The sequence below is a fragment of the Mycteria americana genome, chromosome 9 (genome assembly GCF_035582795.1).
Source record: "Mycteria americana isolate JAX WOST 10 ecotype Jacksonville Zoo and Gardens chromosome 9, USCA_MyAme_1.0, whole genome shotgun sequence".
Lineage (NCBI taxonomy): Eukaryota > Metazoa > Chordata > Aves > Ciconiiformes > Ciconiidae > Mycteria > Mycteria americana.
The window spans coordinates 25,826,119-25,842,350 of record NC_134373.1 but is presented as its reverse complement, the minus strand read 5'-3'; the positions used below and the strand labels follow the sequence as shown (position 1 = coordinate 25,842,350).

At 53.6% G+C, this 16,232-nt stretch overlaps 1 protein-coding gene across 5 annotated transcripts in view; it reads left to right on the top strand.

Moving 5' to 3' along the window:
- SLC4A3 (solute carrier family 4 member 3) overlaps window positions 1-16,232 on the top strand; it is a 35,280-nt gene that overhangs the window by 7,876 nt on the left and 11,172 nt on the right. For 3 of the 5 annotated variants that reach the window (XM_075512534.1, XM_075512531.1, XM_075512532.1), the window contains exons 4-12: window positions 2,763-3,097; window positions 3,582-3,724; window positions 4,309-4,520; window positions 10,480-10,631; window positions 11,269-11,449; window positions 11,999-12,134; window positions 12,238-12,412; window positions 12,826-12,925; window positions 14,701-14,885. In XM_075512534.1, the coding sequence (XP_075368649.1) occupies window positions 2,763-3,097; window positions 3,582-3,724; window positions 4,309-4,520; window positions 10,480-10,631; window positions 11,269-11,449; window positions 11,999-12,134; window positions 12,238-12,412; window positions 12,826-12,925; window positions 14,701-14,885 (1,619 nt within the window). Of the gene's footprint in view, window positions 1-2,762; window positions 3,098-3,581; window positions 3,725-4,289; window positions 4,521-10,479; window positions 10,632-11,268; window positions 11,450-11,998; window positions 12,135-12,237; window positions 12,413-12,825; window positions 12,926-14,700; window positions 14,886-16,232 lie in introns of those variants that run through there. The other 2 variants (XM_075512533.1, XM_075512535.1) reach the window with 2 other exon arrangements.

The following is a 16,232-nucleotide window of genomic DNA, read 5'->3' as shown; positions in this document are numbered from 1 at the left end:
TTGCGTTAGCTTGTAGTAACAGCAGTGAAAGGCAGGAAGAAGAGGCCCCCGGCCAGCAGCCTGCTTGTGTGGCAGACAAGTAGCAACGGTTGGGAGAGTTTCCCACTCTCTGGCTCTCCACAGTCAGATACTGCTTATTTTCCAGCTTAGCTTTGATGGGATACAACCTCAGGAACATTATGTTCCAAGTACCTCACCAGGCTGTTTTCTGCTTGGCCACTCATTTCCAATGGCTGTTGTAAAAGTTTTCTGGTAAAAGTCTGTTACTGTAGTGCACCCCAGCTGCTCCTTTCTGCTTGTGTCATTTCTCTACAGAGGCTCCATTCAAATAACACTTTCCACCTGAGCACACAGTCACTCGCGCACATGGCTGCAAGGTGCTACTAGCTTTGCTGTGGGTTGAATACCTGTGCTGGTAGGACTTACCTGCTCAGAAGCTCTGCCTGTGTGCACAGGTGTGTGGGTTGGCTTGGAGGACACGGACAATCTGCTTGAGCATGCATGGCAGAAGCTTCGTTGAAAATTTGACTAGAGATTTGTACTGTTTCGGGTTCTTTTTCTTCTTAGTAGGAGAGTCCTTCTTTCTTTGTCAGAATCAAGCTTGTTTTCCTCTGAGCTCCTGATGTATCCCTGTTATCTAGGAGTGCGTCAGCGCTGCTATCAGAAGTTTTATGCAGTTCGTATTTATAAAGCTAGAAGATCTGGTTAGGTCATTAGACTTTGAAGATAACATACCAGCCCATGGAGGTGAATGCTCTCTGGGTTTAGAAATGTTTCCTGCCCTATTCAAAGCCAGGAATTCCTAATGTGTAGGCTCTTCCTTCTGGGCTCCCCATCCAAATTACTTTTTCGTTTCTCTTGTATCAAGTTCACTGAGCAGTGTAATCAAACATCTAGGACACTGGTTTGGCAATAACTTTCCATACAGGCAGGCAGTGCAAGGAAGGGAGTAGGGAAGGAGGGCAGGGGCTGGGCACACAAGAGGACAGGGAGGAAGAAGAGGGAAGCATGAAGCTTTTTGTGTTTGGAAGAGGTATGTTTTTCCCACCTCCAGGCCACCTCTGTGGAAACATGATCAGTTGACACAAGGAGTGCTGAGTGCAGGGGTGAAGAGCGGTGCTCCCCTCTTCTGTGCCAGATCAGCCACTTACCATCACTGCCCTTCCCTGCAGCCCAAGGCTTTGGCTTCCTTCTGATCTAAAATGTAAACATTTCTGTCTTGGGCTGATGTGAACGAGCCAGAAGGGAAAGATGGGCTATGTCCTCACCAGCAGCTTTGTGCTGTAGAAGGAGCAACAAGTGTACAGTTGGGACCTTCCTTGCTTCTTACATGAGAAATTCATTCCTGACCTATCCGTGGCATGCAGAGCAGAGCTATGGGAGTGCAGCAGCGGGGCAGGAGGGCCTTTCTGCCAAACCTGCGAGTAAATAGGGTACATCTAGTTACCAAAGAACTAGAGAACATGTTGGAGGAAAAAGTGTTTATAAAGAGCCCAAACTCTTTCCAATTTGCAGATGTCTGACCATTCCCAGTCTCCACTAATCTTGCCATAAGCATCTCCTCCTGAACCAGGGGTGTGTGTGAAATATCCCTGTTGTTCCCAAGGGGGGAAACAAGGGAGAAAAGACTTGAGAAACCAAAGGAAAGGAAACATGACAGCAGAACAATGAACCTGCCTGGCTCTCCCAGGGAGAAGGTTACAGCTTCCATTGAAAATGTCCTTTGAAGGTAGTTTTCACTATAAACAGGTTTTGCTGCCATGTCACAGGAAAGCTGGGAAGGAACCAAATCAAAACAGACTGGAAACAATTCCTCAGGAAGAGCTGCTGAGCAAAGCCCCCTTGCGAAGTGGCTGGTGCCCCCGTGATTTCAGCTGCTCCGGGTGCAGCCCCGGGATCTGTGCATCCTGCAGACTGTCTGTGGGAGGCTTTGTGCCTGCAGATGGACCTGGCAGAAATGGCTTTCCTCTCTCTTGCAGGGAGATGCTGAGCTTACCCTGTTCCCTGCGTGGTGCATTATGGTTGTTTTTGAGTGAAGGCTCAGAAATGCCATTAATTTCTTCTCACTCTGTAATTCCCACGACACCCAGGTCAAGCCTGTATGAATTTATCTTTGTAGATTAGTTTAAAGAAAAGTCCTTCTGCCCTGTTTTTTACCCTGGTTTTTAAAAGACAGCCTCCTAATTGAACCTGCATTTCGGAGGCTGGTCGGCACAAGCCCTCGCAGTACCTGGGATGTGGACTTAGGTTGCATCTGCACTAAAAGGCTTGGTCTGTGGTTCCTGTGGGTATGCAGGAGGGACTTTCTGTCAAAGCCTGGGGTATAAATAAGGCGCATCTATTTAACTCAAAGAACACTATGCAGGAAATAAATGTTTGTAAAGGGCCCAAATCATGCTTGTTTGAGAAAGCGAGAAACATTTCTCCATGCTTAGGAAGGGGATGGTGCCCTGGCAGGCCACCGCAGCTCTGCGTAGCCGTGGGAATGGCTTTCGGCAGCACTGGGAGAGGAGCCGTGCCTTCCCCCGGGCAGTGGAGCTGCGTTGGGGTGATTTGGCACTGCATGGGCGCTGCCTCCCCAGCCACCCCAGGCTGGACACAGCCTGCCGCATCACTGAAAGAGCTTTGCTATGTCCCTGCGGGCTGGTGGCTCTCCTTGCCCTTCCTGGCCCTTGATCTCCAGACCATGCTGTTTCCTGGAGGGGCGCCTGGCAGGTTCCTCCCAGCCTCTTCCTGCCCCTGACTCTCTTTTTCTCTCTCAGTCCACCGCCGAACCTCGCACCACATCCATCATCCCCTTTCCACTCACCTCCCTTCTGCCCTCAAGTTCCAAAAGAGGCCCCCGCGTGCTAGCAGGAGGAAAAAAAGGAGGAGAAAAAAGAAGAAAACCTCAGTACCCCCCTCGGAGGTGACCCCCACCATCCAGGAAGAGGACGAGGAGGGGGGAGAAGAGGAAGAAGAAGAGGAAGAAGAAGAAGAGGAAGAAGGAGAGTCTGAGGCAGAAGAGGCCCAGGAGAAAGAGATCTCTGCAGAGTCTGAGGGCGAAGCTCGTGGGAAGGACACGTCCCCTAAGCTGGAGCCCCCAAGCAAACCAAAGGCAAGGCTAGGGCATCCCTACCTGGACAGGGCTCGGAGGCTGCGGGGGAGGTGGAGGGAGGGTTGATGCCAGGAGGGTGCTAGGGGGTGTATGGTCATGGGAGCGTGCTGGTCAGGGGGAAGAGGTTGTAGCTGTGAAATATTGTGGGAAGAGTGGTTTTGTCCCTGCCCTGTCCCTGCCCTGTCCCAGAGATGGGCACTGGAGGACAGTGACAGATAAGCCATTGCTTGGGGTGGATGCTGGGGAGAGTGTACATGACCATTTTGGGGGTGTAAGGCCCATGGGGGAAGATCAATGTGGCTGTTCTTAGGGTGTATAGGATATGGGGGGGGCTAAATATGGCCAGTCCCAGGGTATAGGGCACGTGGGGGAAGTCGCTGTGGCCCGTTCTAGGAGGTGGGGACATGGGGAGGATCTGCACGTCAGGGACTGGGGCAAAGGCTGCCTGCCCCGGCTCTTGCTGTCAGGACTGTCGTCTCTGCAGTTCACCATCAGCAGCGATGAGGAGGAGTCCGGTAGCGCTCTGGCCCCCGCGCAGTTCCACGTGGAGGAGGAGTGTGGCATCCTGTCCCCCGTGCCACGCTTTGCCGACCTGCTGCAGGACAAGGGCTCTGCCTCCCTCCGCAGGTAGGAGAGCGGTGCCGAGCTGCCTGCCGCTCTCCCCAGCTCGGGATTGCTGCACAGACCCTGTCCCCGGGGGTAGTGGCTGTGCCCAGCCTGGACTCGACTGCTGAGCCAGAGGGGACATGGGGCCCGGAGGGAGAGCGGCTGTGAGCAACACGGCTGCTCCCTGGTGGGACAGTCACTCGCTGGGACTCCTGTGAACTCCTTGGGTCCGTGGGATCCCCAGGGTGCAGGTTTGGGGGCACTGGGCTGCACATGTGGAGTACCCTCCCTCCCAGCTAACTTGCACTGTCGTGCTGACCTGCAGGCTGGGAAGCCCCAGGAGGCTCGGCCGGGTCAGGGGACCATGAGGCCATTGACTCGGAGGTGGGTCCCCGACACTGACCACAGGCCGATCCCACTCTGCGGTGGGGGAAAGGAGGAACAGAAGGAGCAACCTTTAGGTGTTGGGACAGGTGACTCCTGGCTCTCCTCCTTCTCAGGGACTTGTTGGTCAGGGCTGGGCCGAGGGACCTCAGCCCCTGAGAGGGTTAGTGCTCATCCTCACTCACCTCATTTGCTACCATAGGTCTTTTTGGTTCCTACAGCCTCCCCGGGCCTCGGGAACGCCTGTCTCGCGGGTGGGAGAAGCGCAAGCCTTGGGGCCAGGTGGCGAGTGGACAACGGGTTACGTATGACTTGAAGGAGAGGATGTGCATCGGCAGCATGACCACGCTGGAGAGCGCGGCGTACCAGCGTGTCCCCACGGACGAGGCTGAGGCCCAGATGCTGGCGTCTGCTGACTTGGATGGCATGAAAAGTGAGGCTTTGCGACACTACCTATGCTACTAGTGCACGTGTCCCTTGCTTCTCCCTGCTTTGCCCTCTTTCCCTAGCAGCTCCAGGCATGGTCTTCAGCCTGCCGCAGGACCTGGTCCTCACCTCCCTGTCCCCCAGCCCCTGTTGTTCCAGCCCTGGCTCCTCTCTGTCGGCTTTGCCGTGTCCACAGCGCCGGTCCCCATGTTTCCAGCACCTCTACTCACACCCACCCCACGGATGTTTGCTCCTCCACCCGCCCCACTGCCCTCTCCGGTCCAGGGCTCCCTGCGTTTCCCTGAGACCCAGCTCTCTCCTCTCCTGACACACTTTCCCAGTGATCAGCCCTCTGTGCGACACGCCAGCTCTGGCATCGCAGAAAACCTGAGGTGAGGAGCCTCCCCCCTGCTCCGCTCTCCTGGCGGAGAGGCAGCTGCCCCCTCCGGAGCGCCTCGGAGGGGGACTGCCCCTGTGCGCGGCGCGAGGGCAGACAGAAGAGACGTCATGGAAATGCACGCTCCGGGCCCGAGGACATGGAGAATTCAATAGGTTGCTCTGCAGGCTGGAGAGGGAGGGAGACACCAGAAGGGAGTGAGGGAGAGAAGCGGTGCTGCACGCACAGCCTGGCTGTCCCCGGGCCGCTGGCGCCGTGTCCCTGGGCAGCTGGCACGAGACCCTGCGGCACGGCGAGGATTCTGCTCCCGAGGATCCAGTGGGGCAGCCCCCCACGGAAGCATCCCTGGGTGGAGCCAGCCTTCCTGGGACCTCGTCAGTCCCCAGGGGCTGCTGCAGCCGGCACCTTCATGCCCCGTGAGGAGGGGAGTGAGGCGCTGGGGCTGGCCCCGGGGCTGCGGTGAAGCCCCGCGAGGGGCAGCTTGCTTTCCGCACGTCAGCCTGGCTACCCCGGCCCCTCCTCTGAAGGTGAGTGGCTCACAGCGCCTGACCCCTGACATTCGCAAGGACAAAATGACAACCCTTCGAAAGAGAGAGGAGGCAGCGAAGGAATCGGAGGGGGGCAGCAGCCCGGAGGTAGCGATAAGCACCTGCATTCGCAACTCGCTCAGCTATGAAGACTTTGATGAATTTGCCTTCAATTTTGAAGACTATGATTTATGGGAGGCCATCAGAAACCATCTGGGCTACCCAGGCGGGGAGCCCACCTGTAAGTACCGGAGCAGTGACCCCACGGTTGCGTAGATCAGAGCCCCCAGCTGAAGTGCGTATCCCCCACCCTGTGTTTGCTGCCTGCGCTCTCTCCGTGTCAGGTTGGTCTCCTGGTTTAGAGGAGGTACGGTCTGCCCTACCGTGTACCTGGGGACACCGGAGGAGCTGTCTGGTGTCTGTGTGTCTGTCCAAGGTCTTTGTACAGATCTGTGTCGTAGTGCTGAGGTGCTTCCCTGTGTGTGTCTCGCTCGAGCAGTTCTGGAGGCAGCTGCATCTTGCTGTTTGTGCTTATCAGGATGTGGCCCATGCCGTGGCCAGAGAAAAAGCAGCTGCTCCGAGGTGTGTATAAGGACAGAGACATTTCCCCTTCCATCTGCGGCACAAGGTGACAGTGTGCTGCTGCTCTGTTTGCTGGAATTCAAGCCGAGCTGCAGATCCGACAGTAGCGGTGGGTATCAGGTTCTCGGCTCTGCACCGTAGCCTAATGCCCGGAGGAAAAAATAACCTAGTCCCTGTGTCTGCAGGCTTGAGCGTGGCTGTGGAACTAGCTAATGGCAGGCTGGCCAGGGTGCCTGGAAGGGGGAAAAGAGGAAGGAAGCGAGAGTGGGAAAAGCAGGGAATGAGAGAATAGGAATCCTGAGAGCGAAGATCATCTCTCTGTTCTCTACATCTGTACCTGTGCATCTCTTGAGCTGGGTCTCTGGGCCATCCCGGGGACTGCGCAGAAACCGGAGCCTCGCTCCCACATCACACAAGTGGTCCTTCCTCGCAGATGGTGGTAACTCACAGTTAAAAGGTGGCTTTGCGTGTCACTTTCGGAGTGACACTGTTCATATCCATAGCTCTGTGACAGCTGCCCAAATGTCATCATCCAGATCATGGTCTAATTTTCAAGGGATTTTAAGAGTGCACACGGGAGGGTGGCATGGCCCCAGAACTAGCCCACTTACTGGCTTTGCATGCAGGAGTGGTGAGGCAGAGTGCTTGCAACAGGGACTCAGGACACCTTGGCTCAGTTTCTGGCTCTGCTACAGCCTCTCTGCATGATCTCAGGCAAAACACTTAACATCCCCTGCCTCCCAGTCCCAGCACCATGTTCTCTTTCTCAGCTGGTCCATCTTTACAAGCCTTCAGGGAAGAAATGTCTGTCTGTGTGCTTCTGCAGGGACCAGCAAGTGGGGATTTGCTTCTGGCTGGATCTGCTACCTGTTACTGTAAAATGATAGACAGTGTAATAGCAGCAAAGTTCAAAATAGCAACCTGGAGCAAATTGGCTCCATCAGCTGTCCCGCGCTGAGCAAACTGCAGATTAAAAGTGAGAAATTGCCCCAAGTTCACCCAGGAAAGGATAGCTATTCTTGGGAAGGCAGAAGGGGCAGATCACTTCTGCAAGGTGTGATCTGCATCACTTAAAAGTGGGGAAGTTTGGCTTGCTAGCAGTTAACACATTCATTGATTGCTACTGCTAATACTGCAGGTGCTTGAAATGGGATGTACTGTACAGTCAACTCTTAATTATTTCTGCACAATGAATCCACACTGTGGATTAGTCCTGCAGAGAGATATGGCGGAGACAGAGATGGCAGAGACACCAGAGTCAGTTCTGTGCAGAGCCAGCTCACATCCAGCCAGTGCCACTTGCTCAGCTGTTTACTCCATGGCAGTACCTCTTCCAGGACCAACTCAGATCCAGAGGAAATTAATAGCTTTTTAGCAGGGTAGAGTCCTTGTTGGACCTGAGCTGGTCTCCTTGCTCTCCTTTTAGTGTTCAGAGCATGGGGAGTGCTGTGCAGGGACACCTGGATGGCAGCAGGGATGAGCTGGGGTCCAGCTGTTCCTATCACATTGAACTTGGCACCAGCCAGGAGAGACTTGGGTTCTGTGCAGGGCAGTAGCTTTTTCCAGAAGCCAGCGTAGGGTTGTGACTTAGTGTATGTTGATTAGCATTTTTTTTTGTCTAATTTTAAATATTCCACGAGATGGGGTTTTATTCTCTTTTTTCTTGCTATAACTTAACCATTGGGGTACGTGGGAAGTGTGCACCATCCCTGTGATGCTGGGCTAGCAAGTTGCTCTGTAGTACTGGTACAACTACTCCGATGCCTCTTTCTGGGCTTCCTGCTTGTGGACAGAGGGCAATGAAAGGAGGGAAGCAGGAGCTAACACATGAATTGAAGGCAATCGCCCGCTGAGTTGGACTGACTAGGACAGGCACTCTGGGGGAAGACTTTAACCAGTGCAAAGTCATATTTGTCCTCTTCAGATTTAAGCTGGCAGAAAAGGAACTTGGTCATCCCAAAAAATCTGACTGATGGAAGCCAACATGGCAAGAAGATCTTCTGGAGGAGACTGTAGGAGATGCTGTGTGGGCGGGTGACATAGCAGTTCGTTGTAGCGGAGCCACCATAAGAATCACGCTCTGTCCTCAGACATTGTCACTGTCTCATGCTCTGCTCCTGGGGAGCACTGGAGAGGAGATACAGCAAGAGCTGTCCTTGGCTGCTTCACCTCACCCTGGGGAGTCTGGCTTCAAGCAAGGAGGGCAGAGCTATGCCCTGGGTAGATCACCCTTTGGTCTCAGTCCAAGATCCTGAGTAAGGACCCCAGACTTGGGTGCTCACTTGGGCTTGACTTTCATTTGGGGGAAGCACCAATCTGACGGGACAAAGAAAGGCTCTCTGTAGAGCAGTCTGGAGCACCTCAGCTGGGCTCTGCATGGGATTCCCAAAGCCAGTGGCCTCTTCCAAAATTAAGCCCATGTGTCCACCCTGCTCCTATGAGTTGTCTCTCACATCTCAGTGGCCACAAGCACTGCCGAGGGAGAGCAGCAAAGTGGATCGCTCCTTTCTTCTGCAGGGCTCTGGAGGTGTGCCTTCACCAGCTTGCTCTGAGCCTGCAGCACTCCAGCTCCTGTCCCTGTCAGCAAGTGTGGGAGTCACTGGAGATGCTGGCAGGAAACTCGGCTCCTTTTGTTTTATCTGTCCTCCAGCCATTCGGTGACTGAGGCTGAATGCCTGTGTGCTTTCTAGGGCTGTTGCTGAAGAGCACTGCGTGACAGGTTGGCATTGCCACGGGCGAGGCTTGCCATGCTCTGGGTGAGCGCTCTGTCGACTTGGGCAGAGCATCTTCTGGCCCTGTTCTTCTAGGGACATGGTGAGAATGAGTCCCAGGGTGCATGGGAGCATCAGAAGCTGCAGGGATTGGAGCAAAGGTGCCAGATACCAAGATCATCTGCCTGGTGACCTGTTTGTTTATGCACGAATCCACACCAAGTGTGATGAAGTGGCTGCCGTACATGCAGGAATTGCGAAATCCATACAAAAGACCGAGGAAGCCCCACATGTGCCTGGCTCCCAGAAACGTTCATAGCGATTGGCAGTTATTGGCTCCTATCGACATTGCAGTGCAGTAAGTGGAGCAGGGAGGAGTCCGGCCGTCAGCAGGACGTGCATCAGCAGGGCAGCCAATGGGGGAAAATGCCCTGAGGCTCCGTATTGATTCATTTTATATTTAATTTAGCAACCCAGATTTCCAAGGAGCAAGGCCATGGTATGCCTGACCTGGTGCTGGGCTATGTCTTTCCATGCCAGAGATGCATGGATATTTTCCTGCAATATCAAAGAGACCGCTTGGCCGTCAAGCCCAATGCTTTTCGCTACCTCTCCTGCCCTGAGAGCTGCAGGTCTTGAAGCCAAGGGCAGAAAGGTACATGGAGACCGAACATTCACCCCAGTCAACGGAGAGCTGCCCTTGGTCCCCCAGGGAGAAGACCTTGGCTTTGCCTTACATGCAGGGCCAGCAAGCCTCGATGGACCGAAGCTGAGCAAAACCCCTGACTCCGTGATCTACCTGGAGGACCCTGCCCATCCTGGAGCTGGGCTCTGAGACTTTCCCCATCCTCATGGGCTGTCTGTGCCGAGGAAGGTACACTTGCTGTCTCTGGATAGTGTCCAGGGAAACTACTCTCCATGGCAGGCTGTTGCCCAGGTGCTGTTTCTCTGGCATTGCAAAAGGGGCTGGCGTGGTTGTGGCCAGGTTTTGGTGGGCGCTGGCTAGCCAACAGCACTGGTAGTTTGGTGGTGGGTCTGTAATGCAGCCTCAACAGCCTCTCTGGAGGCTTCAGGAGGCTTTGATTCAGCCAGCCGAACTCTGTAACGCAGACCTCTCAGAGGGCAGTACAGCGGCACTGCGGATCATCTAGAAACAGCGGTAGCTGGAGTTAACTGCCCAGCCGCCATGCCAGCCCTGGTCTGCACTGTTATCCTACAGTCTCATTGCACAATTATATAAAACAGTCATTGATATTTCCATGTGTCTCCCAGACCAGCAGCTAAATATCCTTTCCCTTCACTGCCCTTTGTGCTTGCTGAGCGCCAGGCCTTCCTCCAGTGGGAGAAATGAGCCCCAGCCAGGTGCCTGCCTGTGCTGTCTGGGTGCAGAGCTGTGCAGATAGGGCTTCAGGTTGCTTTCCGTTGAGGGAGTATGGGAAGGGTTCATGCCCCACTTATTCAGGTACCATGAATAAAAGCTTCTGCAATGATGCTTCAGTGTATGCACAGCCTGGGAGGAAGCCGCCTTCTTGAAGGAATTAGCTGTCAGATGTCTGGAAGAGCTGAAAGTAGGCAGATGAGGCAGGAAGGATCTTCAAAGGTCTGGAGGATGATGGTGAGTGCTCCAGCTGCCAGGGCTTTGCTAGCGTAAGCTAATGAGAGAAGGGTGGGCTTGGATGTGTTTCCCTGCCAGACAGTGTGTTTCCACTAGACACACTGGTGGTCTTTTTTCCTTTTGCATGTCTTCAGGCCACCGTTTTGAAGATAACCCTGGTGTGAGGAGGCATCTGATGAAAAAACCATCTCGGAGTCAGATCACCAGGACAAGCAAAAAATTAGCATCAACTCCATCTGTCAAGAAAAAGAAGAAGAAGAAGAAGTTGGATAGAAAGCCTCATGAGGTATCCATGTGCTGTCCTCCCACACTTGTTCAGAAGCCATAAATCAGGACTGGAAACAGGCACTTTATAAAGTGATAAATGTGGTTTCAATATAATTAATAGTTTACATGACCTTGGGGGTGACATTTCGAGCTCTTATCTATTATAATGAGGGCTGAAAATACACTTTTTTAATAAAAGTGAAGATTTTTTTGAAATCACAAAGCTTGATCCTTAGGAAAGACGTTAAAAAGTCACAGACGTGGTAGTGCTGTCATGGAAGTTGGCAGCACAGTAACGTCACCACCTCTGGTGAGTGTGGGAAATTTTGGGGGAAACCAAGAAGCAGGCAGAGGACAAAATTGTCACAGTTTGGTAGAGGGGTGCAGCACTGCATCATTCTCTCTCCTCTGCCCACACCATCTGACTTGGAGCTTTCTAGTGCTCCGTGTGCTGATGGAAGCTCCTGCCATGCTGCCAGTGATATTTGTCCTGGCTGCTTCTGTTCACCAAACTTCTGGTTAACTAAGGCAGGTTTGCTCAGGCAGTACTTTAGACCAAGTGGTACCTTGAGAACAAACCTGAGGGTTTCCGTGTATCGTTGATAGAGCTGTATGCATCAGGGGAAGTCTCATGTCCTCGCTGTAATTTGCACTAGGTGTTTGTGGAGCTGAACGAGCTGGTGGTGGATAAGAACCAGGAGATGCACTGGAGGGAGACAGCCCGCTGGATCAAGTTTGAGGAGGACGTGGAGGAGGACACAGCAAGGTGGGGGAAACCCCACGTGGCTTCACTGTCCTTCCGCAGCCTGTTGGAGCTCAGGAAGACAATTGCCCACGGTGAGTCAGGAACCGTGGGCCAGGGTGTCTTGCTCTGGGACAGGTTTTGCTGGACAGCTTCTGTTGCTGTTTGGCCCCTCACTGGAGACACTCCAACAGTGTCCGTGTCCAGGCTCCATGTAGAGTCTGCAGAGAGAGACCGTCCTGCAGCCTGTTTGCCAGGGTTTGCATTAGCCCAAGGGTACCTGTGTTGGTTCCTTGCTCTGCTTTGCTGCTCTCAGGCGCATGGCAGCTGTGACACCCAGCTGTGCCTGGGCCTGCAGGTCTTTGACCCATCTTTGGTGTAAAAGGTCAAGTTTGGTCAGGGTGGGTGACCAAAACAAGAGAAAGATACCAGAGCTACTAGTGTGTCTTGGAGCTTTTGGGTTCTCTTGGGACAAGGGTTTACACAGAGGACATGGGACACCTGGGCTTGGGGCATTTCTCAACTGAGAGAATCTGTACCCCAACCAAAGCCTGGCTCCTGGTGGGACGACCGTGTCCCCAGCGTGTGTGTGCGGCGGGGAGCGCTGCGCACTAGGAGCAGGGCTCTTCCCCTCCTGCTGGCAGGTGCCGTCCTCCTTGACCTGGAGCAGACCACGCTGCCTGGCATTGCTCACCTCATGGTGGAGACCATGATCATCTCTGACCAGATCAGAGCGGAGGACCGAGCCAATGTGCTGCGTGCCCTGCTGCTGAAGCACAGGTGGGTGGTACATGGCCGAGGGCTGCCGGGGCTTGGGGGTTGTCTGTGAGCCCCAGGCGGCATGGGAGACGGGTCCCCTCATGGCCACTGCTCTTCCCCTCAGCCACCCCAATGATGAGAAGGAGGGCTTCTTCCCGAGGAACCACTCCAGCTCCAGCATGAACTCTATTGTGGGGAACCACCACCACAACCACACCACCGACACCTGCGTGCCCCTCATGGGGGAAGAGCGCATCGAGATGGCTGACCCCAAGGCCCATGAGACCGAGTGCAAGGAGGTGAGGGTGACATGGGGGTTATTGCTTCTTTCTCCACACCCTGGGGACAACTGTTGGCCGGCAGCAGCCCTTGGCGCCCACCTCTGGGCTCCTTCATAGGGGGTCTTGTACTTGCAAGGGCTGAGCTCCCCTGGATCACCTGGAGCACTGGAAATCAGGTCGCTGCGTTATGATTTCGGGACCTAATTTTAGCCTCACGCTGTATGCAAATGTCTGCTTGAGCATGCAATGGCAGCAACAGCCCTGGCACTTGCAGGGTGGCTGTTTGCTGTGAGGGTGCCTTGCCTCTGAATCAGGGTGTTGGGCGTGCAGCTGAAGCAAGCCTGGCTGCAGATATGCCAATGGGGTGCAAGGCTGTGTAGGGAGACCAAGGCATGGGAACTCCATCCTTACTTGTTTCTATTCTTCCCCAGCAGAAAAACCCACATCTCCATAACTCTGAGGGCCACCGTAAATACCTGAAGCTGATGGAGAAGATCCCTGAAGATGCGGAGGCCACAGTGGTCCTTGTGGGTAAGAGGCAGCATGTAGAGTCCCCTGGTGCCAAAAGAGAGCAGTTCAGATCCTGGTCTGGCTCCAGCTGTGTGTGCCCTCCCTCCTGAGGGGTATTTGGTCATCTTGTACATGTTCCCGAAGTTCAACTGGGGAGGGAGCCTTGTATGCTCTCTCCTTTGGTGACAACACACGTTTTGTTTGTCTGTGGTAAATGTAAGGGGTGCCTGGATAGTTCCTTTCCTAAACTAAAAGGTTGCTAGACACTGCTGCTGGGAGCTGGGGCCCAGCTTAGAGGAGAAAGTCCCACCAGGCTCACCAGAACATCCCATTTTGCAGCTCAGAAGTGGGTATGTGGTGCCCAAGGGACTGATGGTCAGGCACTGACTGCTGTCAGGCCTCGCACTGTCCTCTGACCATCGCTGCACTCCGTCTGGCCTCTTCACACCTTGCCAGCAGCTGGGTCCTGCCCTGGCCAGTGTTGGTTGCTGGCTGTGTGTGCCAGGGAGCTTTGAGTTTGTGGAAGCAAGGCCTGGCTGGTGGCAAGGTCTTGGGTATTGGCCATAGCACTGCCAGAAGATATTTCTCTGTGCAACAGGGCTGTGAGCGGGCAGGCTCGAGCATCAGTGGGCTTGGTGCCTTATAACCACAAGAACAGTCCTTCTCAGCACTTTGCTGGCATTAACATCTCAGCAAACGTAGCTACACTACAAGCAAAGTAAATGTCATTGCCTATCCAGTAGATGAAAAGCTCAGGCAAAGAGGCTTGGCAGCTCAACCAAGCTGATGTTTAACCATGATGAGGCCAAATCAGCTTCATAAACACACTTTGAATACTCAGATAACTAAACACTGGCCATTTCTGAGGTAAGGCTGTGTCTTGGGATTCGCTTGGCCACTCGGATGGCCCAGATTTGCCAGTCTAACACAGAACACAGCTCTTTGCTGGACACAGATGGCAGAAAGATCAGTAATAATGCCAGCGAAATACAAGTATTCAATAAACATTTGTGTTCGGTATGGGAAGGAAGCGGCTGGTGTGCTGGAGGATGCGGGAGCACTTCCCAATCTGTTAGGAACCGAGGAGGCTGCCAAGCATTGATGAGATGCGGACATTGTAAAACAAACTGTGCAGTTTGCACCTATGAGTCTTTAGGGAACTGGCTCATTTTCATCTGAAAAAAAAAAAGTCTAGGAATACAGGGAACATACAAGAAAAACAGAAGAAAGCTCATAGCATCAGTGCTCAAGAAGGGAAGGACAGTGATCCAGTACCTACAGGTTAACCTGACGTCCTTCCCGGCCAAAATAATGGCAGAGCTAATATGGGATTCAATTAATAAAGAGCTAAAGGATAAGAATGTAATTATTGCCAAGCAGTGAGGTTTATGGGAAATAGGTCACGTCAAGCAAACCTGATTTCATTCTTTGATGAAATTAGAAGTTTGATAAAAGTAACATGTAAGAGACTTCCTTCCATAAGGCAGCGGCTTAGCATAAAACAACCTTCTGATTTAAAATTAGCCCCTTATAGTGTAAGTAGAACCCATCTGTAAGAGATTAAGAATGGGCTAACCGGAAAGCTAAAGAAAGTAGCACTTCTTGGGAATGATCAGTGAACAGGGGACTTGGAGCAGTCCTCGGCATGAAGCTCAATGCTGCGTCAGTGGTCTGGAGACAAGTACAGGACTGCAGGGCTCGTGGGAACCCCCAAAATCCCTGTTTCCACTGTTAAAGGCAGCCCAGTACAGCTCACCCCAATGATTAACTCTGCTCAAAACATTGCCTCCTGGTAGGTTGTGTGCAGTTCCTGGAGCAGCCAACTATGGCCTTTGTCCGACTAAATGAGGCCGTCTTTCTGGAATCTGTCTTGGAGGTCCCGATTCCTGTCAGGTTCATCTTTGTGCTGCTGGGACCGAGCCAGGCCAACATGGACTACCATGAAATTGGCCGCTCAATCTCCACCCTCATGTCTGACAAGGTGAGGAGCTGATGGGCGGTGATGCCGGCATGGGCGAGGGAGCTTTGGTAGCTCCTCAGAAGTCAGTCCTGGGACGAGAGTGCTGCGAGATGCTGTGCAAAGGCCCGGGCGGGGCAGGCGGGCGTCAGCACCTGGGATTTTTAAGAGTAGCCTGGCTCGACCAAGGTAGGATGCTCCAGTACGGAGGGAAGAGCAGGCCAGACACTTGGCTGGGACAGAGAGTGCTAGGCTGGGTGAAGAAAGGGGCCGTACATAAAAGCAGGAGCAAAGGACTGCCCAAGGTTAGAGGAGTTGTGTTCAGTTGATGTTTCACAGAGAGGAGGGGAGGCTGAGCGGTGCCAGTGACCATGATGCCTGGCCCAGGCCACACTGACAAAAAGACCCAGCAATGCCTGGGGACTGTTGTCAGGTGTTTGGATGAAGCTTTCTAGCTGAGTCCCGTGGCTGGGGCATCCATGCAGAGGAGCACATCCATGCAGGAGGAGAGATGAGGAGGCAGGAAGGTTTTTCTGCCAAGCGTGTGCACTGCTAGAAGTCCCCCATCTGGCTAGATGGCAGGAAAGTGAAATTCATTATTCTGGTAAGGAATTAAAGGCAAAGAAAAGACAATCTGAGCATCTGCTGCATACATCCAGGACAGGAGAATCGGAGGTTCACAGGGTCCTCCTGACTGGTGCCATGTAACTATAACGGAGTAACAAACCTGTCTGTCCTGCCACCAGTGCAGAACTCTCCCTGAAATGGGGACTAAAAGGTCCACTTAGAGCAAGTGGGCTGTGGGCAACAAGGGCTCCCAGCTGTAAGATCCCTTCCCAGGAGTTGCACAGGGCTCAGCTGAGACTGTGTTTCTAGCCAGAAGAGGTGAGGTGCCATATTCCAGCTTCGGTGCTGCATTTGTGGGCTGATCTTGCTCATCTGAGCCTCTGCTCCCCTGTTGCTGGAAGAGGGGAGCCAGCTGCCGCAGCCCGGCTGGCCATAGCAAGGTTACACGGTGGCTGGCGCCATGAAGAGTACGGTATCATTTACAGTTTGAAGCTGTGGCTCCAGGGAGTCTGTGCGCTGCAGGGACCTTAGCTGTCCCCTGCCTGCTTTACAGGCTCTTCAGTTGTTCATCTTCTCCAGCCCTTTCTCTGCAGGCACGTTCCAGAGGCAATGCAGCACTTCCGCCTGTTTGCCAGCACCTCCCTGCCTATCTGCAGTAGTGCTGTCCCCTCATGGTCTCCTTGGAGTCCTTCCTTGTCATCTTGCCCTTGCTGTCAGGAGTATCTCCCCTTTTCTGCCTGGTTTCCCTTGCATGGCTTCCCTCATGCTGTAGACTCCTATTTTCCCTCCCTCTCCCATGTGGAG